We start from the raw sequence: 26,077 nt of genomic DNA, 5'->3' as shown, positions 1-26,077 counted from the left end.
CGATGAGAAGTATTTAGCGTTGCAGAGCCGATCCAACGCGTCGTCTATTCGTGGGAGGGGGTATACGTCCTTCTTCGTGATCTTGTTCAGACGACGATAATCGACGCAGAAACGTAGGGTTCCGTCCTTTTTCTTTACCAGGACAACAGGGGATGCCCACGGGCTTTTCGACGGCTGGATGATGTCGTCGCGTAGCATTTCATTCCACTTGTTGCCTAATAGTTTCACGTCCTCGCGTCGAAACTCGGTGAGGGCTCTGGCGGAGTGGTCGAGCGCACTCTTCGGTTATTATGCGATGCTTTGCATCTGGTGTTTGTCGAATCCTGGATGACGTCTAAAATCAGTCTTTGTATCGTCGGAGAAGACTTCTGATCTGTTGCTGCTTACACATAGGAAGACTTGGATTTACATCGAAGTCTGGTTCGGGGACTATGCTCATGGGTAGATGCGGCAGAATTCGAGAGGACAAAGGCATTGCTGGTTTCCACAATTTCCTTGATGTACACGATTGTCGTGCCCTTGTTGATGTGCTTGAACTTTTGGCTAAAGTTGGTTAGCATAACTTTTGCTTTCCCTCCGTGGAGTCCAGCGATCCCTCTTGCGACGAAAATTTCACGGTCGAACAGTAGATGTTGCTTGCCCTCGATGACGCCTTCTACGTCAGCGGCTGTGTCGGTGCCGAGGGAAATAATAATGCTGGAGCGCGGCGGCATGCTCACTTGATCTTCGAGCACACTCAAGGCGTGGTGACTACGAGAGCTATCCCACGGTATCGCATGATCTTCCGACAGCGTTATCAATTTTTGACTTCAGGTCTATAATTGCGCCGTGTTGGTTCAGGAAGTCCATGTCGAGAATGACGTCTCGTGAACACTGTTGGAGGATAACGAAGTTGGCCGGGTAAGTGCGGTCATGAACCATAATTCTTGCCGTGCAGATTCCAGTCGGCGTAATAAGGTGTCCTCCCGTTGTTCGAATTTGAGGGCCTTCCCATGCAGTTTTAACTTTCTTCAGCTGGTTGGCGATGTGTCCACTTATTACGGAGTAATCGGCCCCTGTGTCCACTAAGACGGTAAATGCGTGGCCTTCGAGAAGCACGTCGAGGTCGGTGGTTCATTGTCTGGCGTTGTAGTTAGGTCTTGGCGTCGGATCACGGCTGCGTCATGTAGAACTGAAGCTGGAACGTCGCGTCGTCAAGTCGTCTTTCCTCGGTGTATTTTTGGCTGCCTGACTTCGTCAGGACGGCGGCGTGTTATTATGTCGCCAAGATGGTCTCTTCATCGTCTTCGTCGGCGGCGGAGGATCTTCGTCAGTTCGACGAACAGCCACCGCACCTCCGCCAGTTGCTGCTTTTAGTTTTCCGGATATGGGCTCGCACAGCGGCCCCGGGCTGGGCCGGTGTATGGACGGCGCTGCGGCGACAGGTAGCGGCCTGGTGACGGTGAACGGGACGGTCGTCGAGGGCTCCACTGAGTGGCGGCGAGGTAGTGGGCGATATCGCGAGGTCGTCCACCAATCTGTGGTCGCGGTGCGTTAACGGCGAACCCTCGGAGTCCCATCTCCCGGTATGGGCATCGATGGTAGATGTGCCCGGCTTCTCCGCAGTGATAGCAACATCAGTGATCAGTCTTCCTTGTAATGCTGCGTGGGGCGATGAGTTGGCGTGCTGGCGGCGCGGGTTGAGGCGGAAGACGGAACTGTGTCGTCACTGGGCCCTGCCGTGCGCGCGGAAGGGGTACGTGACGGCGGGCTACAGCGGCGTATGTCATCGCTTGCGGCTGAGTCTGCGGCGATTGAGGGGCTACTCCAAGTTGTTGATGGAGCTCCTCATGGAAGGCGCCGGCAATTGAAGCCACATTAGGCTATGATGAAGGGCAAAGCTTTTGTAGCTCCTGCCGCACGACCGCTCGGATAGCCTCGCGCAGGTCGTCAGTGGCCAGTGACTGAACTCCGGCGTAGGTTGTCGAGTTAGTGCGGTGGTTGAATTGCCGGTTCCGCATTTCAAGTGTCTTCTTGATGCTAGTGGCCTCGCGAAGAAACTTGTCGACGGTCTTCGGTTGTCTCTGTACCATTCCGGCGAAAAGTTCCTCCTTTACACCACGCATCAGAAGGCGGACTTTCCTTTCTTCGGACATTTCTTGGTCGCCGTGGCGGAATAGGCGGCTCATTTCTTCTGCAAAAATTACGGTGGCCTCATTAGACAGCTGCAGCCAGGTTTCTAGTAGTGCTTGGGCTCGTTCTCGGCGTACGACGCGTGTGAATGTCTGCTGGAAGCCGCTTCGGAAAAGGTCACAGGTCGTTAAGGTGGCTTCTCGGTTCTCGAACCACGTCCTGACAGCGTCTTCCAATGCGAAGAAGACATGCCGCAGTTCGTCGTCGCTATTCCAGCTGTTAAATGCAGCGACCCTCTCATGCGTTTCAAGCCAGGTTTCTGGGTCCTCGAATGTTGAACCGCGGAACGTGGGAGGCTCCCTGGCCACAATCTACTTGGTCTTCTCAGGTAGGAGTCCGCGCTCCGGGGGTAGCTGTTGAAGACGGCGGCTTGCTCGATGGTTCGGGACTACGTTGGTGTTCTCTTTGCGGTCCGGGCTTGGATCACGGCTTGTCGGGGGCGTCCGGTACATGAACGAAAATCACCTCCACCAGATGCCACGTGGTGGTGACGTTGAAGAATACAGTAGCAATAATGTGAAAGACAAAACTAATTTTTTTGAGCGAAGCTGTGCCCACAAAAACAGGCTACACTTATACCACAACGATAACAGCGAACACGGTCGGCGATCGTCTAAAATCTCATGAGCGGGTCAAGCGCGTCGGCTTTTATACATCACTCGTCGAATGTTCCAAAAGCTCATCGTAAGCGAAACGGCACTTTTCCGGCTTCAGAGTGAGCCCTGATTATTTGATGGCTTCTAACACTGTCGCAAGCCGCCTAAGGTGATCGTCGAAATTTCCGGCGAAGACAACGACGTCATCCAGGTAAACAAGGCACGTCTGCCACTTCAGTCCAGCTAACACCGTGTCCATGACGCGCTGAAACGTTGCAGGCGCCGAGCATAGTCCGAATGGCATGACCTTGAACTCGTAGAGGCCGTCTGGCGTGATGAAGGCAGTCTTTTCGCGATCTCTCTCGTCGACTTCTATTTGCTAGTAGCCAGACTTGAGGTCCATCGACGAGAAGTATTTAGCGTGGCAGAGCCGATCCAATGCGTCGTCTATCCGTGGAAGGGGGTACACATCCTTCTTCGCGATCTTGTTCAGTCGACGATAATCGACGCAGAAGCGTAGGGTTCCGTACTTTTTTCTTTACCAGGACTACAGGAGAGCCCCGCGGGCTTTTCGACGGCTGGATGATGTCGTCGCGCAGCATTTCGTCGACTTGTTGCCTAATAGCTTCACGTTCTCGCGTCAAAACTCGGTAAGGGCTCTGGCGGAGTGGTCGAGCGCTCTCTTCGGTTATTATGCGATGCTTTGCAACTGGTGTTTGTCGAATCCTCGATGACGTCGAAAAGCAGTCCTTGTATCGTCTGAGAAGACTTCTGATCTGTTGCTGCTTACTCATAGGAAGACTTGGAATCACGTCGAAGTCTGGTTCTGGGATAATGCTCATCGGGGTAGATGCGGCTGAATCCGAGAGGACAAAGGCATTGCTGGTTTCCACAATTTCCTCGATGTATGCGATTGTCGTGCCCTTGCTGATGTGCTTGAACTCTTGGCTGAAGTTGGTTAGCATAACTTCCACTTGCCCTCCGTGGAGTCGAGCGAACCCGCTTGCGACGCAAATTTCACGGTCGAGCAGTAGATGTTGGTCGCCCTCGATGACGCCTTCTACGTCAGCGGGTGTTTCACTGCCGACGGAAATAATAATGCTGGGACGCGGCGGGATGCTCACTTGATCTTCGAGCACACTCAAGGCGTGGTGACTACGACAGCTCTCCGGCGGTATCGCTTGATCTTGTGACAGCGTTATCGATATCGACTTCAGGTCGATGACTGCGCCATGTTGATTCAGGAAGTCCATGCCGAGAATGACGTCTCGTGAACACTGTTGGAGGATAACGAAGGTCGCAGGGTAAGTCTGGTCATGAATGGTAATTCTTGCCGTGCAGATTCCAGTCTGCGTAATGAGGTGTCCTCCAGCGGTCCGAATTTGGGGGCCCTCCCATGCAGTCTTAACCTTCTTCATCTGGGCGGCGATGTGTCCACTCATTACGGAGTAATCGGCCCCTGTGTCGACTAAGGCAGTGACTGCGTGGCCGTCGAGAAGCACGTCGAGGTCGGTGGTTCTTTGTCTTGCGTTGCGGTTAGGTCGTGGCGTCGGATCAAGGCTGCGTCGTGTTGAACTGAAGTTGGAACGTCGCGTCGTCAAGTCGTCGTTCGTCGGTGTAGTCTTGCCTTCCTGACTTCGTCGGGACGGCGGCGTGTCGTTGTTATGTCGTCGAGATCGTTTCTTCGTCGTCTTCGTCGGCGGCGGAGGATCGTCAGTTCGACGAACAGCAACCGCACCTCCATCGGTTGCCGCTTTTAGTTTTCCGGATATGGGCTCGCTGACCGGCCCCGGGCTGGGCCAGTGTATGGTCGGCGCTGCGGCGACAGGTAGCGGCCTGGTGATGGCGAACGCGATGGTCGTCGAGTGGTCACTGAGTAGCGCCGATGTAGTCGGCGATGTCACGAGGTCGTTCACCTTCCCTCGGGCGCTGTGCGTTGACGGCGAAGCCTCGCAATCCCAGGTCGCGGTATGGGCATCGGCGGTACACATGGCCGGTTTCGCCGCAGTGGTAGCAGAGCGGGCGGTGATCGGGGGCGCGCCAAATGTCCGTCTTCCTCGCGTAGATGCGCTGGGCGACGGGTGGGTGTGCTGGCGGCGGCGGCGGTGGACGACGGAATTGCGTCGTTGCAGGGCCCTGGCGTGGTCGCGGAGGGGCACCTGGACGGCGTGCGACGGCGGCGTATGTCATCGCTTCTGGCTGGGGCTGCGGTAATTGTGGTTGCAGTTCAGGAACTCCTAGCGATCGGTGCACCTCTTCTTTCACGATGTCGGCGATCGAGGCCAATTGAGGCTGCGACGATGGCAAGACCTTGCGCAGTTCTTCGCGCACAATGGCCCTGATGGTCTCGCATAGATCGTCCATGACCAGTGATTGAATTCCGGAGTAGCTTGTTGGCTTGGTGCGTCGGTCGAATTGCCGGTTCCGCAATTCCAGTGTCTTCTCGATGCTCGTCGCCTCACGAAGAAACTCGTCGACGGTCTTCGGTGGGCTTCTTACCCTACCGGCGAAAAGTTCCTCTTTTACACCACGTATCAGTAGACGTACTTTCTTCTCCTCGGACATTTCGGGGTCGGCGTGGCGGAACAGACGGCTCATTTCCTCAGTGAAGATCGCGATCTTCTCATTCGGCAGCTGCGCTCTTGTCTCCAGTAGAGCTTGGGCTCGCTCTTTTCGCACGACGCTTTGAAATGTTTGCAGGAAGCCGCTTCGGAAGAGGTCCCACGTTGTCAAGGTGGCTTCTGGATTCTCGAACCACGTCTTGGCGGCGTCCTCCAATGCGAAATAGACATGTCGTAGCTTGTCGTCGCTTGCCCAGTTGTTAAACGTAGCGACCCTCTCATACGTTTCCAGCCAGGTTTCCGGGTCCTCAAATGTGGAACCGAGGAACGTCGGTGGTTCCCTGGGCTGCTGCAGCACGATAGGGGACGCTGGGGCTGCCGTTGGGGTTGCCTTGGCCACAATCTTCTTGGTCTTTTCAGGTAGAAGTCCGTGCTCCGGGGGCAGCTGTTGAAGACGGCGACTTGCTCGGTGGTCCGGGACTACGTTGGTGTTCTGTTTGCGGTCTGGGCTGGGATCACGGCTTGTCGGGGGCGTCCCGTACATGAACGAAAAGCACCTCCACCAGATGTCACGTGGTAGTGACGGTGAAGAAAGAAGCAGTACGGTTGAATACAAAACTAGCTTTTATTGGGCGAACCTGTGCTCGCAAAACAGGCTACACTTATAGCACAACGATAGCGGCGAACACGGTCGGCGATCGTCGGAAATCTGATCATCGTGTGAAGCGCGTCGGCTTTTATAGAGCAGTCGTCGAATGTTCCAGACTAATCGTTCGGACCCGCGTGCCTTCCACAATGTTCTACACCATTCGCGTTACGCGATGGAATCAGATAACACAAGGTTCGGCGACAACAGACAGCCAGGTAGAAGCATCGATAACTTTCCAGAAACGTCGGATACATGCAGGCGCGTCCCTCGCTGTGCGATTACATTTGTTAAGCGGCGAAACGTAGTCGCCCGATAAAGTACACGTGTCAATATCATCTGTCTATGCAGAGGCCTATTTTTAAATGTGAATGCAATAATTACTTCGTGTTTGTGGTAATGAATTACTACAGAAGGGAACGTTTCGACAAGCCTTGTTCAAAGCGACATGTGCTTTCCTTGCCACAGTATATATAAATATATATATATAGGTGGCGTTCCTCTAAAGGGGAGAGGGCGTACGGTGGGTACGTGCGTCAAAGAGCGACGGTGTGTTAGGGGCGAGGGTGTAGAATTTAGAATAAAGGAGGAGTGCGCACAAGGCCAGTGAAATGGCCGTCTACCAATCACGTGCCAACAGCCGTGTGTTAGCCGGCGTGTCAAAGGCGTGCTTAGCACCCCTCTATACCTGTTTCGTTGGTGGCCGTGGGCTATGACGTCTCCGAAAGAAAGAGAAGGAGCGGCAGAAACCGGTGCTCGTGAAAAATAAAATAAAAGGAAAGTACTGAAAGGGAATAAATAAATAAATAAAAGACAAAAAAGACGAAAGAAAGAACACTAAGCAAACAAACTAAGTGCTGTTGCCTATAGCCTGAAATCTAGCATAGCGAATAGATTCTAAAGCTCCCTTTAAAATGTTCATGCGTACTTGTTACAATGTCCTGAACTTATGGATAAGGTATGATTCTCTCTAATTTCTTCCTCGTTCAGAAAGGGAATTTGACTGCAAGATGTAGAGTTTAAGTTCATCAGATATATGACCTGGTTGGTTGAAATGCTCGGCGACGGCTTTGGGAAGCTTTTTAGCTGTGTCCGCGCGATGTCCGTTTCATCTGACGTTCATTGATTGTTCCGCTTCACCGATATATTATTTGTTGCAGAAGGAACGTTCGAAATCACACAAATCATATCCGAAATCCTGTCCTAGAATTGGCATCGCTCTCTATAATTGATATTCTTGAAGAACACTGCAAGGCACAACTTACGATAATGACTAATCAACTCGACTGCACAAATTTATTTGAACCGGAAGAAAGAGAACTTGAACAATTCGTCGGAACTAGCGAGGAAACATTACTAGATAAACACCACCACAAAGGTATTAGAGCTGCAGATGCACGCAAGAAAACTAATGTAACCCCTACAGCACATAGCTCTACCGATAGTCCTACAGGCGAGCATCCAGAGCACTGCGGAAACGTAGTAGACATATCACAGAGTCTAAGCTCCGATGAAGTTGATCTCCTGAAACTCGGTCCAATGTTCTGTCCCATGAACAACGCAGTAAACGAATACGAACTCCACAAAGATATTACAAAGTTTTCAAGACACATGCACATTAAGGAGTTCTTTTTCGATACGCCAGACGTAGCGAAACACGATAGAGGCTCTCTTAGACCACCTAGCATGTGGAAATTGGAAGTTGAACTGTGCCCAGACCTGGATTTATATATAAAGCTGATGTCAAAGAAAATTCCAGGGGAGGGTGGCATTGCCGGAAACGCAAAGATTTGTTCCCCGCTCAGCACCAAATTCTTAAATAACTCGCGGAAAGGAATGTTATTGTAAGAAAACCACCAGAAAAATGCGGCAGTATTGTAATCTGGCCTATAGAAAAGTAGAAGAATGAGGCCTCCAAACAACCGAGCAGCCCCATCCATTACAGAAAACTCGATTCTAACCGAACTTGAGACTTAGCAATACTGTGAAAAACACAATAGCGGAGCTCCTATCCAGTGAACTAATCACGCAATCTGAGTATCGCTTGATGATGCCCAAGAACAAGGAAGCAGGGCGCTTTTCTCATCTTCCTAAAATACATAAAGTTTCCGTGGAAGAAATATTTACCGCAGAAATATCAGGTCGGCCTATTGTGTCTAATAACAACACACCTACCCAGTCACTATCTAAATTCTTAAATCACCACCTGTGAAACATCCCCACCACCCTCCTATCTTTTGTTCAAGACATGCCGCATTTCTTTCGAATTATCGACGGCGTCAACGCCAACCAAATCCTTTCCGACCGTGCTATTCTAGTCACTTTGGATGTTTCTGCTATTTATGCTAACATACCAGAGTAAAGGGATTGAAGCCGTTTCGAAATCCCTCGCAATAAATCCCCGAGCGCACGCTCCAGAAGTTTACTTATCACTTCTTAGGTTAGTTCTCACGCTGAACTATTTCCAATTCGCTTCTGCTCACTACCTGCAAACTTTCGGCACTAGCACGGGAACACCATTCGCTCCCACGTATGCGAACATTTTCATGGGACAGCTTGAAGCAGACCTGTTGAAATCCTGCCTTTTAAAAGCCCACACCTATCCTCGTTACCTAGAGGACATACTTATAATATTGACACATGTACTTATCTTTATCGGGCGACCACGTTTCGCCGCTTAACAAATGTAATCGCACAGCGCTGGACGCGCCTGTGTGTATCCGAAGTTTCTGGAAAGTTTTCGATGCTTTTACCCTGCTGTCTGTTGTCGCCGAACCTTGTTTTATCTGATCGAGGACAAAACCAACGTCGACCAAGACCAGCGTGCTAGCCGCCGACTGCACGGACTGCCCCCAGAGCACGGACTTCTACCTGAGACGAGCAGGAAGACTGCCACCAAGTCCACCCCAATGGCAGCCCCAGCATCCCCCGTCGTGCTGCAGCAGCCAAGGGAGCCCCCCCCTTTTGTGGGCCTGTTTTTGTGGGCACAGGTTCGCCCAATAAAAGTTAGTTTTGTCTTTCACAGTATTACTACTGTGTTTGTCAACGTCACCACCACGTGACATCTTGCCGTGGTGGTGACATCTTGTAACCACCACGTGACAATATGGGAAAACGGCACACGCGCGTTAACCGACATAGTTTGCCATTTCAATCGCTTCCACATGATTATCAATTTACTGCTCACCACTCTCCTAGTCCTACCAACTTCCTCGACACGACGGTCCACATAGAAAACGCAAAACTGAGATCGACACTTTACAGGAAGCCTACGGATAGCCAGCAATATTTATACTTCAACAGTCATCACCCGCAACACTGCAAGCAAGGAATTTTCGTCGGACAAGCGAAGCGAATAAGAAGAATCTGCAGCGAAGAGCACGATAATTTCCAACCCCTAAATGACCTTAAAACAACGCTAGCAGAAATATGCTCTCCACAAGTTGCTCTCGATAGAGCTTATGATGTCCCACCAAGATTAGAGAGACAGTCGGAATTAGCCTGCACCAGAATCTGAGAGACGTCCAGCCTTTATAACAAAATATTATAATGCACTCGAAAACATAAACAACATCCTACGAAAATACCACCGAGCCAAGTAACGAACGTCTGAGAAAAGCGTTCCCGGATGTACCAAGGGTTACCTATCGCCGCAACAGCAACTTTAATGACATCTTAGTGCACGCAAAAGTCAGCCAACATCATCCCCCCGTAATGAAATCATGTTGTCCCCCCAGGTGCAAAACCTGCAGGCACCTTCAAAGTGACATTAAAATTAAAAGCGCCAAAAATAGTTATACACACGAAGTCAAATCTAGCTTTACTTCTACAAGTTCGGATGTGATTTACTTGCTTGAATGTTCCTACTGTTAGAAACAATATATGGGTGAAACGGGACAATCAATGAACGTCAGATTAAACGGACATCGCGCGGACACAGCTAAAAAGCATCCCAAAGCCGTCGTTGGGCACTTCAACCGACTAGGTCATAACTTTGATGAACTCTACATCTTACAGTCAAATTTTCTTTCAGAACGAGAAAGAAAATACAGAAAATCATACCTTATCCATAAGTTCAAGACATTGCAACCAGTAGGCATAAACGTTTCAAAGGCAGCTTCAGAATCTATTCGATATTCTGAATTTGAAGCTATGGGCAACAACACGTAGTTTGGTTGCTCATGGTTTTTTTTTTTCGTTTCTTTTCCTTTTATTTATTTATTGCATCTCAGTCTCTTTCTTGATTTTTTTCTTTTCACTAGAACAGGTTATCCTTTTGTTATCTCTCGAAGAGGCACGACAACCTCATTACTCAAAAGACCAGCGCAAAAATAGCAGGGACAAAGACAGAGAAGACGACAGGACGAGCGCTAATTAGCGCTCGTGCTGTCGTCTTCTCTTTCTGTGTTCCTGCTATTTTGCGCTAGTCTTTGTAATAATGATGACACACCAACTAGCCCAGCTTTCTGCCTTGATCGCTCGACAACCCACCGGCGAAACAGGCAATCGAGGGGTGCTCTGCACGCCGTCGACATGCCGGCTGACACACGGGCGTTGACACGTGATGGACAGACGGCCGTGTCACTGGCCTTGTGCACAGCACTCCTTTATTCTCAATTCTACACACCCGCCGCTAACACACCTTCGTTCGTTGCCGCACCCACCCGCATTTCGCCCTCTCCCCTTTAGACGAACCCCACCTATCTATACTGTGGGGAGGAAAGCATATGTCGCCTTGAAGAAGACAAGTCCACTTGTCGAAACGTTGGCTCCTACTTTCACCTTGTTTTCGTTTTGCTCGTCGTGTAGAAATTCCATCTCCTGCCTTCCCCCTGTTTTCCCTACAGAAGGGAAGGACATAGCAATGAACTATTGTTAACCGTTGAAGCTATTAGTTATCTTATATTAGCAAATTAAGCACTAAACTGTTTCTTCTAGCGAAATGTTGCAATTGAAAAATGCAAGGCAGGTTTATACAAGTTGTGGGTTCCCCGTCCCAGTATGACGTGAGTTGAGAGACCACTTGGCGATGACTTAATTCGGAAGAGAGGTTACGAGAATTAACGCGGCACAAAAGCGCGGGCTTGTGCAAGAGCTGAGGAGAACCGTTGGAGAAGCGCACATTGCAGCAGCAGGGCGACCAAACGAAGCATTTCTGCTCAAGCACAGCTGCCATCACGTCTCAGCCGCATCACTTGTTTGAGCTCTTGCTGCTTGTGTTGCGGAGGGGACGAATAGGCCGCCTAATGCTTGCACTTTGCGGCATTGCTAATACTCCTCCACATGTCCTTTAAACTAATGAATATTATGCTGTAGTGCAATGTATTTCTGCAAGTAAGACAATACATAGATAATTTCAAATCATATCCTTGCTGACAAAATTGTATCTTCTTATTTTTATTCAGAGGGTGCTGTCTGGCACGGAAAACGTGAACAAATCATTCCTCTATACCATGATGAAGAGTTGGATCGGCAACGGGCTTCTTACAAGGTAAGATGCGACTGCTGTTTGTTTTATCACTTTTATTTGTGCGAAGTATCTCCTATGTCTCGTTAACCACATTGCTGAAGTGCCACGACAATTACTTTACAATTACTTCTTGGCACGTAATAGGTTCAGCGCTAGTTAGGAAAAATCGTCCATGACTAGTTAATACAAGAGGCCTGATCGCGCTGCTGAACATTTTTACGAACAACTAACCACCAAGTTGATTGACTTCTGATTTTTCGTTTTTCACTGTGACGCAACAGTAGCAGTGATTTTACGCAGTGTAATGGCGTTGGTCGTGAAATCGAGCGAAAGCGGTATCCAACATTTGCAGCCGATTTTGTTGATAGTCTACCTGTTGCAAGACACACCTTGCGCTCTATGATATTCCGTGATCTTTGAGTTCACATTGCCGCGGAGCTTACCAAAAATCGTAGTTGGCATTTTATCCTCCCGATTGCTTTCGTTCTAGTGCGTGTGATGCCTGCTATTACTTGGCAAAATGCAACTGTGACCCTCCAGGCCTCAGGGCCATGCGCTCTAGTCCGCTTCTAGTCTCTGTCTGTATCGCTTCGCGCTACAATTCGAGATCATGTTACCGAGATCAATGTTATGTTCGAGATGTTACCGTACCAACTCGCCCAACTTTCTATCCTTTTGCTCAGGACATGCTCTTCATATTTTAAATACGTGTCGGTGTGTCCCCACATTTGCTACAAGGCAAAATTCATTTGCCCTAGCCTAAACCACGTGGCACGAGTAGGAAACAACGGTTTGGCAACAACGGGCCGAAAAGTCCAACAAGTTTATTCTCTTTTCTGTTCTTTCTTTTTTGGCGTGAGAAGAAGATGATCATACGTTGTCCAAAAACTAGTTGGCGCTTGTTCATTACATGATTCCGAACCTTTGTATACCGTCTAGCGTGACAATAGGCAATTTCAGAAATGGCGTCTCCATGCCGCTTCAAGAGTCTAAATACTCCTTTTTTACGCCTACTTTATGTTCTTTTGTATGCCTGGGCGATCGAGCTTTGTTTGTGCCCCCTATTTATAGAACTGTGTAACGTCGCCGATAGTGCAATTCCTTACAGCCACATTTATTACATCATATAAGGAAGACGTGCCGAAGAGATGCTGTCAGATTCAAGTGACAGTTAGGGCAAGGCGGGTGGGTCCTCGTGCGAAATGTGAACTAATTATGACGTTACGTAGATTCAAGTCTGACCCTTGTCGTACAGGTCTATGGGACTTCACTGTAGATAACAATGTCCCTACCTTAATATGAAGCAACCTACATCTGCCCATAGGAATTATCGCGCAGAGTTATATTTGACGCTTTCTAGCACAAGTGTTTCCATGAGAGCTTTGACCACAATCAACTTCTCTACCAACCGTGATCATCTTTCGCTGTTTTTGAAGGTTCTTGTCCTTTAACATCAGCTGCAAGACAAGGGAGAACACTTCTGATTTACAAGAAAGTTTAAAAACTGCCTGATTTTGACAATTTCCGGCAATATCAACGAAGGAGTTGGTTTGTTATTTCTTCATCTCTGCAGATATCTTGAAACAAGTCTGAGTTTGTAATTAAATCAGCTAAAGCAGAATTATTTAAACTTTTGGTGGACTACTCAGCACAGACCAGTTTATCTAAGCCAGAAGGCTGCTTGGAAAAACATCCACATAATCATAGTGTACAAGGTTCGAAGGACTATAAGTTCATTGCACATATCTTGGTAGGAGTTGAAGATACGCATGCGTTGGAGGTTATGTGCGGCAATGTAAATTTCAATAAAGTACAGCTGAAAGTCCAGCGTCCGTCCGTGTCTAACACCTTTTCCTTGTGTGCGCGTCCTTTGTGTTTCGCTGGTACCCCTCTTTTTTCAAAAAAATGCATTTGTTTTACCGTATATGTGCTATAAACTGAACTGATTATGTAATCTGCGTGAAAAAGAGTGGGGTGTTTCCAGTTGTAACCGGGTTCTTTTATTAGTGTAAATATATCTGTGAAATAAGCACAGAAGAGCCATTTTGCGGCGGATATATAATGGCGGCAACAGAAGGTCTAGTTTAATTTGTGTAATGCTTGAGTTTATACCATAGTTGTGGGATATAAACCGGGCTGCTCTATTTTGTATCATTTAATGCCGTCATATTTATTAGATAATTTTGACGAGGGGACCAAATTGGGGAGGCGAATTCCAACTGTGCAAAATGAATGTTTGGAAAGCGAGTTTTCGAATGTTTGGCGGGGCATTTCGCAAGCTGCGTCGTAGATAGCCAAGCGTCGATCACTCTTACAAAGCAACACGTGTGTATATATATATATATATATATATATATATATATATATATATATATATATATATATATATATATATATATATATATACGAGAAGATCCCCGCAGGGGCGTCTGCGTCAGCAGGCGTTTGGTGCGTTGCGACACCTCGTACCCGAGCACACGAGGGTTGGACCCTCCCGCGTCTAACCGTGCGCGGCTTAGCCTAATTCTTAATCTTATTCTAGTGTCTTAATCTTAATTCTTAATCTAGTGTCTTTTGGGGACTTTCAAGTGACACTACACGCGGCGTTGTCTCAGATGATGACCTGCTTCAGCTGACAGAGGCAGAGCTCCCAGAGGGCTTCAATGAGCAAAATGTTGTAAATGTGAAAGAATAATGAGGCGCGATGGTGAAGAAATTGCGACCAAAGACCTAATTCTCACCTTCAATTCAAGTGTCCTGCCCGAATCAATCGAGGCCGGGTACATAAAGCTCCGTGTCAGGCCTTACGTGCCCCAATCCACTCCGATGTTTCAAATGCCAGCGCTTTCGTCACAGTTCGCAGAGCTGCCGGGGCCGCCAAACATTTTCGAAATGCAGTGCCCACGAACACACCACTGAAGCTTGTGGAAACGCTCTCCACTGTGTAAATTGTGATGGGGAGCACGCCGCATACTCGCGGTCGTGCCCATCCTGGAAAAAAGAAAAGGAAATTGTTACAATCAAAGTCAAGGAAAACATAAGTTTCAAGGAGGCACGCAGGCGTGTTTCATACCTGCCCAAAAGAACTTTTGCCGATGTGACGCGTCAGGGGGCAGCGTCACAACGGCCTCCGGCGGCTGTCCGACCCACAAGCAGTGAGTCGGCAGTTACGCCGTCTGCCCCCACGGTGGTTGCAGCTAGCGCTGCTCCGCCAACCGAGCAGAAGGGACCTTCGACCCCGAAGGTGGGCGCAGCCGAGGCTGCCCCAACCTCCCTGGCCCTTTCCAGCGCTGGCAACGGCCGGCGCAGCCAAATCCCTCATGGAGTCCCATCGACCTCTGAGCTGGTGGGCGCAGGGGTCTTGCCCTCCGAGGCGGGATCCTCCCTGGTAACTTCTCGCTCGCAAGAGCACGTGTCAGGCGCCTCACAAGAGGCAATGGACACTACACCTATCCTGAAGGCGCACCAAGCGCCAAAGGGGCGGCGAGGTTCTCTCGAACGGTCCAAAAAGGGCCACATCCCCGTTACAGGGCGTGGAAAGAGCTCTGTAAATTAAGGCATCACTTCCGTTTCCGTACACACAGCACCAATTTACTCTAAGTATGGACACACAAATTATTCAATGGAACGTCAGAGGTCTTCTTAAAAACCTTGATGACGTACGAGAACTCATCCACAAACACAATCCAAAAGTGCTGTGTTTACAGGAAACACACTTAAAATCAAAACACACAAACTTCCTGCGACAGTACACCATTTTCCGAAAGGACCGTGATGAGGCTAACACATCGTTCGGCGGTGTAGCAATCCTTGCAGGCAAGTGCGTAGCTTGTCGCCAGGTAGCCTTACAGACGCCCCTCGAGGCAGTGTCAATTAGAGGGATTATTTTCGATAAGTTGGTAACCGTCTGTTCCATTTATATACCTCCAAGCTATCACTTCAAAAAACCGATCTCTATAAGCGGATAAATCAGCTCCCGGAACTCTACGTACTTGTGGGTGATTTTAACGCCCACAACACGCTGTGGGGAGATGCGCGTTGCGACGCAAGAGGCCGACTTATAGAGAATTTTATTCTGACCTCTAGTGCCTGCCTATTTAATAAGCAGGAACCAACATATTACAGCCTTCAACACAATTCATATTCATCCATAGACCTGGTAATATGCTCTGCTTCCCTTCTGCCTCATCTTGAGTGGAATGTGATCAAGAATCCTTTTGGAAGTGACCACTTCCCTATAACTTTAATATCACTAACGCAGCATGACAGCATTCCCCGGTTTCCCATTTGGAAATCAGCATCGACTGACTGGGAACATTTTAAAGAATCTACTCATTTACCACTCGGTTTTATAAACAATTTTAGTATAGATGAAGCTGTCGCATATTTTACCGCTTTCATTATTGATGCTGCAGAAAAGTTTATTCCGCAAACAAATGGTGGTTCACCTAAAAGACGTGTTCCCTGGTGGAATGATGAATGTAGAAGTGCCCGAAAGAGGCAGAATAAGGCATGGGGAATATTGCGTAGGTCGCCGAATGCAGAAAATCTTATTGAATTTATACACATAAAGTCACAGGGAAGGCGCATACGGCGTCAGGCGAATAGAGAAAGCTGGGTGAGGTTCCTCTCAGGTATCAGTTCTTACACACAGGAGGCGAAAGTTTGGAATGGCGTAAGGAAGCTAAAAGGGCAGCAAATAAATACATTGCCTTTGGTGAACGATCAAGTAAATACTTTAGAAGAGCATGCAGACACCCTGGGGGAGCACTTTGAGCGCGTGTCGAGCTCAATTCATTATTACCAATCCTTCTTGTAAGCCAATCATAAGAAAATGCAGACAGAATGAACCATATAACTGACCCTTTAGTATTGCCGAGTTGAGAGCTGCCTTGAACACATGCAAAAGCTCTGCGCAGGGACCTGACAGGGTCATGTATGACATGATCAGTAACTTACACACTGACACACAAATCACACTACTCGCACTTTTTAACACAATTTGCGCTGCGGGATACCTCCCATCTACATGGAAGGAAGCGATCGTAGTTCCAGTTCTGAAGCTGGGAAAAGACCCTTCCTTGGCGGTAAGTTACCGTCTGATAGCTCTAACAAATTGTCTGTGTAAGCTTTTTGAAAAAAATGATAAATCGCAGACTTATACTTTTCCTTGAGCTCAACAATATGCTCGATCCTTATCAGTGTGGCTTCCGAGAAGGGCGGTCGACAACCGATCAACTTGTGCGCATTGAAGTAAATATCCGCGACGCATTTATACATAAACAGTTTTTCCTATCAATATTCCTCGACATGGAGAAAGCGTATGACACGGCATGGCGTTACGGGATCTTGCGAGACCTGTCGGAAATTGGCATCCTGGAAATATGCTGAACACAATTGAAAGCTATTTGTCAACTCGTACCTTCCGAGTAAAAGTTGGTAATGTACTGTAACGTCCTTTTACGCAGGAAACTGGTGTACCCCAGGGAGGCGCGCTCAGCTGAAGTCTCTTTATCGTTAACATGAATACACTTCGTTCTTCACTGCCCCCAGCCATTTTTTATTCCATCTACGTAGACTATATACAGATAGGTTTCAAATCCTGCAACCTTACAGTGTGTGAATGACAGGTACATGAGGGCTTAAACAAGGTGTCCAAGTGGGCAGACCAAAATGGATTTAAAATCAACCCGCACAAAAGTTCTTGTCTTCTCTTCACAAGAAAGAGAAGCCTGGTACCTGATCCCTGTGTAGAACTGGGTGGACAGCAAATTGCTGTTAACAAAGAGCACAAATTTCTAGGTGTTATCCTTGATTCCAGGCTTACATTCATTTCACACATAAAATGTCTTAAAGCAAAATGTCTAAAAACCATGAACTTACTTAAAGTTCTATCCCACACTACATGGGGTAGCGACAGGAGGTGCCTGTTGAATCTTTACAGGAGCCTAGTTAGATCACGGTTAGACTATGGTGCCGTAGTATATCAGTCTGCTGCACCGTGTGCGCTAAAAATGTTAGACCCCGTTCATCATCTTGGTATCCGCCTGGCCACTGGCGCATTTAGAACAAGCCCGGTGGAAAGTCTATATGCAGAGTCAGACGAGTGGTCACTACATTTTCAGAGAACGTACATCAGCTTTCCCTATTTTCTCAATGTGCGCTCCAATAAAGAACATCCGTGTTTCAAAACTGTTAGCGACTTGACGTGTCAAACACTCTTTCATAATAAACCCTCCATGAGACTTCCTTTCTCAGTGCGTGCAAGAGAACTTAGCACGGAAATGGATGTCCCTGTTCTCGAACATCGACTAATGCCTCGAGCTAAGCTATTACCGCCCTGGGAGTGGCAGGTGATAGACTGTGACGTATACTTTGTAGAGGTCACAAAACACTCACCTGACATCGAAATCGCTATGCATTTCCGTGAACTTCAATCGAAGTACAGCTGCTCCGAATTCTACACAGACGCGTCAAAATCGCATGCTGGTGTATCTTATGCTGCTGTTGGTCCCTCTCTTTCTAAATCTGACTTACTGAACCCGCAAACAAGTATCTTCACTGCAGAAGCCTATGCAGTACTGTCTGCAGTAAGACATATACAGAAATTAAAACTCGACAGCGCAACTGTATACACAGACTCGCTAAGTCTCGTAAAAGCGTTAATGTCATTAGAAAAGCTTAAAAATCCTGTTTTTATTAAACTTTACTCCCTCTTGTACAGTATTTACATGTCACATATACACGTAGTCGTATGCTGGGTACCTGGCCATAGAGGTATCGTGGGTAATGTACTGGCTGATAAAATGGCCACATCACTCACATCACTAAACACTTTTCCTACAGCTGCTGTCCCTGTCACAGGTCTGAAGCCTTTCTTGCATAAGAAACTACGACAACACTGGCAACGCATGTGGAACGCAGAAATAAACAAAAAACTGCACGTTTTAAAGCCACAGTTAGGTTTCTGGCCCTCCCCAACAAAATCACGGCGAACAGATGTCCTATTCTGCCACCTCAGAATAGGGCACACATTTGGTACACACAATTTTCTGCTTCCTGGAAATGAACCGCCAACCTGTGGTCGATGTGGTGAGAGGCTGACCGTCCTCCACGTCCTCTTGGAGTGTCGCAAAGCCGAATCTGAAAGAAAGAAACATTTTCCTCTTGCATATCGTTATTCCATGCCTCTTCACCCAGCTATGTTTCTTGGTAAGTAACCATTTTTCAACACCAAAGTAGTCCTCAATTTTTTAAATGAGGTTCTCCTACATGTTATGAGCCCAATAAATTCGTAGCGCATCCCCTTTCTAGAGGATGCCGCTGTGATAGTTGTCCTATATAGCACATATCTCCAGGCCCTTGTGTCGCAAGGGCTCTAACGAGGGCATAGTGCTCTAGTGAATTCTAGAAATTTATGCATTTTTTATATCGTATCATTATTTTGCAATGCACCTTAATGCTCATAGTACACGTCACTTGTAATCGTCATAATTTTATTACACGTACATTTTACGCACTTTACACTGACTATATTTTAGGCCCCTTTACAGCCACATCACATCAACTTCATTGAGCCCACCACTCCATTGCGAAATCACTAACACTTGCATGGCGCTTTTTGGCCATACCTGGCCCTTGCGCCAATAAAAACCACATTCATTCATTCAAACGAGAAGATAGGGGGTTAGCAGAGGGGCTCGATTTTTATTAGTCATATCATAAGGAGCCAACGAACACTGACACCAAGGACAACATAGGGGAAATTACTTGTGCTTGGTAAATGAAATAAAGAAACGATAAATTAATGGCAGTTCAAGTGGATGAAAAAAACAACTTGCCGCAGGTGGGAACCGAACCTTCAGGTAGCATATGTGGGTTTATTGACCAGTTGCCTTCACCAAAAAAAGATCACGTTCTCGTGACACATGCGGCAAAAAGGACGTTCCACGTCCGCCGCCAAGGTCTGTGAGTGGTGGCGCTGGCTAACACTCCCAGGGTTCTTTTTACTAGGACACATAAATACCCAAGAAAGTGGATGGGGAAACCGCGGCGCGGTAGCTCAATTTGTAGAACATCGCACGCGAAATGCGAAGGATGTGGGTTCGGTTCCCACCTGCGGCAAGTTGTTTTTTCATCCACTTTATATTTCCATTAATTGATCGTTTCGTTATTTCATTTATTAAGCACAAGTAATTTCCCCTATCTTGTCCTTGGTGTCAGTGTTTGTTGGCTTCTTATGATTATATATATATATATATATATATATATATATATATATATAAATAAAACTTATTTCTCTATGAAGTATCTAGACATGCGCTTGCAATGCTTTACCGGTCCATTTTATCCAACGGAAAATAAAGTGCCGCCTTGGGGAACGCCATGTGATGGCCAGCGCGCTTGCTCCCATCCTTTGTGAGGCCAACGCTGTAGTCAAAGCGCGGCACGCTCCGCTCACGCAGCTTGTAAGCGGACTGTGTTCCTCGCTCCGCTAGCCCGCTTACGACTAAGAGGACGGCGCATGCGCATTCACGCTACCGCTCCGCTCAGCTGCTTAGCGGACCGTAAACACACTCAACTAAAGCACTCTAATACGGAAGCATAACTGCAAGTCGGCCTAGTCGGAAAAGATTCATCTTAAAACTTTTTGTGCGCAAACAAACAGGGATGAAGAATACGAGCAACACAAGGACGAGCGCTCGTCCTTATGTTGCTCCTAGCCTTCGTCCCTGTTTGTTTGCGCACAAAATCTTTTAAGCTGACTCCAATACGGAACATTAATGCGAGTCGGCCCCTCACGACGACGGCGATGGTGACCGGTCAAATCCGCTTGGAGTGTAATGGCTATCGCAATAAAAATTGATGGTGCTCTCTAGAAACGTGGGTAATCTAACATAACGCCACATAGGTGCAGCGGTGATCTCACATAGGTGCAGCGGTGCCGTAGAGGTAGAACACCCGCCTCGCGTGCATTCTGTGCTTTGAATCCATGTGCCACGCAATTTTCCACTGGATTAAAAAAAACGCGTGTTAATAGAATTGCATGAACAGGCCTGGAGTGTGGCCTCACCAGAGCAGGATTGGCCACCCTGGTGCAGTACTTGGCCACAACCTCCTATATGAACACAACAATATATAGTGCTAAAAAGCGGGCCCATCCTGCGCTACCGGGGCTTAGCGGAGAGACGAGAACTAGGAGTCGGATTCCTGATTAATAAGAATACACCTGGTAACATACAGGAATTCTATAGCATTAACGAGAGGGTGGCATGTCTTGTTATGAAACTTAATAAGAGGTACAAAATGAAAGTTGTACAGGTCTATGCCCTTACATCCAGTCATGATGACCAAGAAGTCGAAAGCTTCTATGAAGACGTGGAATCGGGGATGGGTAGAGTGAAAACAAAATACACTATACTGATGGGCGACCTCAATGCCAAGGTAGACATGAAGCAGGCTGGAGACAAGGCAGTGGGGGAATATGGCACAGGCACTAGGAATAGCAGGGAAGAGTTATTAGTAGAGTTTCCGGAACAGAATAATATGCGGATATTGAATGCCTTCTTCCGCAAGCGCGATAGCCAAAAATGGACGTGGAGGAGCCCGAACGGCGAGACTAGAAATGAAATAGACCTCATACTCTGCGCTATCCCGGGCATCATACAAGATGTGGACGTGCTCAGCAAGGTGCGCTGTAGTGACCACATGATGGTAAGAACTCGTATTAGCGTAGACCTGAGGAGGGAACGGAAGAAACTGGTATATAAGAAGCCGATCAATGAGTTAGCGGTAAGAGGGAAAATAGAGAAATTCCAGATCAAGCTACAGAACAGGTATTCGGCTTTAACTCATGAAGATGACCTTTGTGTTGAAGACATGAATGACAATATTATGGGCATCATTAATGAGTGTGCAATAGAAGTCGGTGGTAACTCGGTTAGACAGAATGCCAGTAAGCCATCGCAGGAGACGAAAGATCGGATCAAGAAACGCGAATGTATGAAATCCTCTAACCCTACAGCTTGAATAGAACTCGCAGAACTTTCGAATTTAATCAACAAGCGTAAGACAGCTGACATAAGGAAGTATACTATGGATAGAATTGAACATGATCTCAGGAACGGAGGAAGTCAAAAAGCAGTGAACTAGAAACTAGGAATTGGCGAGAATCAGATCTATGCCTTAAGATACAAAACTGGCAATATCATTAATAATATGGATGAGATAGTTTAAGTGGCTGAGGAGTTCTATAGAGATTTATATAGTACCTGTGGCACCCATGACATTATTGGAAGAGAGAATAGTCTAGAGGAATTCGAAATCCCACAGGTAACGCCGGAAGAAGTAAAGAAAGCCTTGGGAGCTATGCAAAGGGGGAAGGCAGCTGGGGAGGATCAGGTAACAGCAGATTTGTTGAAGGATGGTGGGCAGCTTATTCTAGAGAAACTGGCCACACTGTATACGCAATGCCTCATGACCTCGAGCGTACCGGAATCTTGGCAGAACGCTAACATAATCCTAATGCATAAGAAAGGGGACGCCAAGGACTTGAAAAATTATAGACCGATCAGCTTAATGTCAGTTGCCTACAAACTATTTACTAAGGCAATCGCAAATAGAATCAGGAACACCTTAGACTTCTGTCACGCAAAAGACCAGGCAGGATTCCGTAACGGATACTCAACAATAGAACATATTCACACTATCAATCAGGTGACAGAGAAATGTGCGGAATATAACCAACCCTTATATATAACTTTCATTCATTACGAAAAAGCGTTTGATTCTGTCGAAACCTCAGCAGTCATGGAGGCATTACGGAATCAGGGTGCAGACAAGCCGTATGTAAAATACTGAAAGATATCTATAGCGGCTCCACAGCCACCGTAGTCCCCCACAAAGAAAGCAACAAAATCCCAATAAAGAAAGGCGTCAGGCAGGGAGATACGATCTCCCCTATGCTATTCACAGCGTGTTTACATGAGGCATTCAGAGACCTGGATTGGGAAGAATTGGGGATAAAAGTTAATGGAGAATACCTTAGTAACTTGCGATTCTCTGATGATATTGCCTTGCTTAGTAACTCAGGGGACCAGTTGCAATGCATGCTCACTGACCTGGAGAGGCAAAGCGGAAGAATGGGTCTAAAAATTGATCTGCAGAAAACTAATGTTTAACAGTCTTGGAAGAGAACAGCAATTTACAATAGGTAGCGAGGCACTGGAAGTGATAAGGGAATACATCTACTTACGGCAGGTGGTGACGGCTTTCCGGATCATGAGACGGAAATAATCAGAAGAATAAGAATGGGCTGGGGTGCGTTTGAAAGGCATTCTCAGATCATGAACAGCAGGTTGACATTATCCCTCAAGAGAAAAGTGTATGATAGCTTTGTCTTACCAGTACTCACCTACGGGGCAGAAACCTGGAGGCTTACGAAAAGGGTTCTACTTAAATTGAGGACGACGCGACGAGCTATGGAACGATGAATGATGGGTGTAACGTTAAGGGATGGGAAAAGAGAAGATTGGGTGAGGGAACAAACGCGAGTTAATGACATCTTAGGTGAAATCAAGAAAAAGAAATGGGCATGGGCAGGACATGTAATGAGGAAGGAAGATAACCGATGGTCATTAAGGGTTACGGACTACATTCCAAGGGAAGGGAAGCGTAGCGGGGGGCGGCAGTAAGTAAGGTGGGCGGATGAGATGAAGAAGTTTGCAGGGACTACGTGGCCACAATTAGTACATGACCAGGGTTGTTCGAGAAGTATGGGAGCGCCCTTTGCCCTGCAGTGGGCGTAACCATGATGATGATGATGATGATGACATGACGCCTGGTGTAAGCTTTAAAAATGTTTCGCTCTTGCAAGTATTTGTCCTAGTGATGTCCAATGCTATTGATTTTTTTCTTCGTGACGTAAAAGTAGTAATGTACTTCCCAAACTTGCAAACGTGGGTGATTATTAGCATTCCTGAGGTAAAGAGCAGTTTCAGTCTCATATATGAGTGCGTCATATGCAAGTCAGTGCTTAACTGTTCGTATCAACTTACGTTAAATGACTCTTTACTGACTCTTCGCCAAGGGTACTCAACAGTGGTGCAAGGTATGGGGTATGAGAATCATATACACTGCTAAAACAAAGTATATTTCATTCCCTAACAGAAAACACCCGTTTGACTTTACATGCACATTAGACAATACCCCACTAACCAGAACTCCGTGCAGAAAATATATCGGGGTAACTATGAGAAATAACCTAAGTTGGGAAACCCACGTTAACTGAATTTGTGGCAGAGCCCAGATTACATTACAGCTATTCAAAAGCAAACTGCGTGGAGCAACAGTGCCTTGCAAATTTAAAGCTTACAAAGGTCTAGTAAGACCTACCTTACAGTATGCCGATACAATTCGGAGCCCGCATAAGAAATATTTAATTGACTAACTGGGGGGACGAATGCAAAGACTAGCGGTTCAGTTTGCCTTCTCAGATTATTCAAGCTGGAACAGTGTTAGCCAGTTAATTACGGAGGCTAATTAACAGTTACTAGCCCATCGTAGCGTACTATCGAAGTTTAAATTAATCTATGAGCTCTACCATGGCCACTGGAAGATCAATCAATCGCTCTGCCTACCTACTTCACCTTACGAGACACTCTCTTCGCATGGGTCACAGTAAAATGTTGAAACAAACCATAAGCCACACAAACTCGCAGCGGAATTTCCAGCTGCCATTGCCTGCGGAACAAGCTACCAAAAGTAGCTGTTTCCTGTGCTTGGGTAGAATCCTTGGTTAATGATATTGGGAAACTTCAACTTCGGTGTGTAACATGTTCATTATGTAAGATTGCCCGGCTCACGATATATATTTAGGTGTTTTTGTTTGTTTTTTTCCTGTGAAAGTTTATTTTTTATACGCTTAACATGTCGTTGATGTGTCAACGTTTTTCTCCTTCTTCACTCCTGCTTGGGCCCGACTTCGGCCTGCAGTATGTACAAATAAAAACAAATAATGTATAACAGTGTGAAAATGTCTACCTTGATAAAAGTTACCATGCTTAAATGAAATCGACAAAAACAAGTTAAACCTAACCGAAGATCGCTATGGCCTCATCCATTGTAGAAGACACAAATTGGCCGGTAGGTATAGTAACACGCAGAATTTGGTAGTAGGGATGCGAGAGATGGCACGCGTTGGTAGTGTTGACGCCACTCCACTGACATCTTCTTTTCCCCTCAGCGAAAAGAACATCTGGAGGAAGCGCAGGAAAGCTCTGACGCCGGCGTTTCACTTCCGCATCCTGGACGAATACGTGCCCATCATGAACAGACGGGCGGCCTTGCTTGCAGACAAGCTGGCTGTCTTGAGCCGAGACTACTTCGACCTGCTGCCAGTCATGAGGCTGACCACGTTCGCCATTCTCTTCGGTGAGAGGCGGTGCCTTGTTGACATACAGTTTGCCGCTTTTTCTTTGTTTGTGTTGGGTGTTTCAATTCCCATGCGCCTTTATTGAGCAGGCGTGTCATTTCTATTTGGAGCCTGAGGGTACTGGAGATCGTCTGAAGGTTATTCCAGAAACGCTTGCTGAAGGCGCTTGGTTTCAGAGCGATTAGCGTTTTTAGATACTTGATCAACTTATCTGTTGGTGCGTGTGTGTGCGTAACAGTTTTCGACAACCTCCTACTGAAGAAAAACAGTGCTCGCTCTCGCGTAATTGAGAGTAATGTAAGCATGAAATGGCTACAGGTGGAGCAGATTGGTTGGAGATGATACTAGCCACAATCTTAACATGGGTGTAGTGCATGTCGGCAACGGCGCGCCACACCACGCCATGCTGTGCACTGGTCCATACGGACGCAACAGTTTCATGCTACAGACGGAACTTCTTTGCAAGTCTTGTCTCGGTCGAACAGCCATCCGCGGTGCGCGGGACGCTACGCTGGACGCGCCACGGACCTCGCGGATGCTCGCGTTACAGACAACTCTGTCTAAAAGAAATTGAATTAAATTATTAAATTAAATTAAATTATAGCGCTGTGTCCTCGTTTCGCCACTGTCTTTCGTCCCTTTTCGTGCGCTAAAAACCTCAGTTATAAATTATGGGGTTTAACTTGCCAAAACCACCTTCTGATTATGAGGCACGCCGAAGTGGAGGACTCCGGAAATTTAGACCACGTGGGGTTCTTTAAGGTGCACCTAAATCAAAGTACACGGGTGTTTTCGCATTGCGCCCCCATCGAAATGCGGCCGCCGCAGCCGGGATTAACTCTGTCTCAGAGCCAAAAGATGACAGTGAAGTGTACAGAGCCCTGTATCTGGCTTTTGAACGTCCCTATTGGAAATGACAAATAGAACTTCAGCGTACTAGAAGTTACAGTTTGAGGGATATTGTGAAGAAACATTTGGAAGAACTCGGAAGCAATATTTTTTGTAACTCGTTTGGGAAGCAACGAGCGTATGTAATGCAGTCTTTACTAATTGCCCGGATAGTCTTGCTTTATTACCCGCCGTGGTTGCTCAGTGGCTATGGTGTTGGGCTGCTGAGCACGAGGTCGCGGGATCGAATCCCGGCCACGGCGGCCGCATTTCGATGGGGGCGGAATGCGAAAACACCCGTGTGCTTAGATT

At 47.2% G+C, this 26,077-nt stretch overlaps 1 protein-coding gene across 2 annotated transcripts in view; it reads left to right on the top strand.

Moving 5' to 3' along the window:
- Nucleotides 1-26,077, top strand: part of LOC142567725 (cytochrome P450 4V2-like) — a 283,152-nt gene that overhangs the window by 51,761 nt on the left and 205,314 nt on the right. The window contains exons 1-3 of one of the 2 annotated variants that reach the window (XM_075677901.1): nucleotides 10,730-10,981; nucleotides 11,381-11,466; nucleotides 24,689-24,876. In XM_075677901.1, the coding sequence (XP_075534016.1) occupies nucleotides 10,934-10,981; nucleotides 11,381-11,466; nucleotides 24,689-24,876 (322 nt within the window). In that variant the 5' untranslated portion in view covers nucleotides 10,730-10,933. Of the gene's footprint in view, nucleotides 1-10,729; nucleotides 10,982-11,380; nucleotides 11,467-24,688; nucleotides 24,877-26,077 lie in introns of those variants that run through there. The other variant, XM_075677900.1, reaches the window with a different exon arrangement.

This window comes from Dermacentor variabilis, unplaced genomic scaffold, assembly GCF_050947875.1.
Source record: "Dermacentor variabilis isolate Ectoservices unplaced genomic scaffold, ASM5094787v1 scaffold_14, whole genome shotgun sequence".
Classification (NCBI taxonomy): domain Eukaryota; kingdom Metazoa; phylum Arthropoda; class Arachnida; order Ixodida; family Ixodidae; genus Dermacentor; species Dermacentor variabilis.
This window is presented reverse-complemented; position numbering and strand designations above follow the sequence as displayed.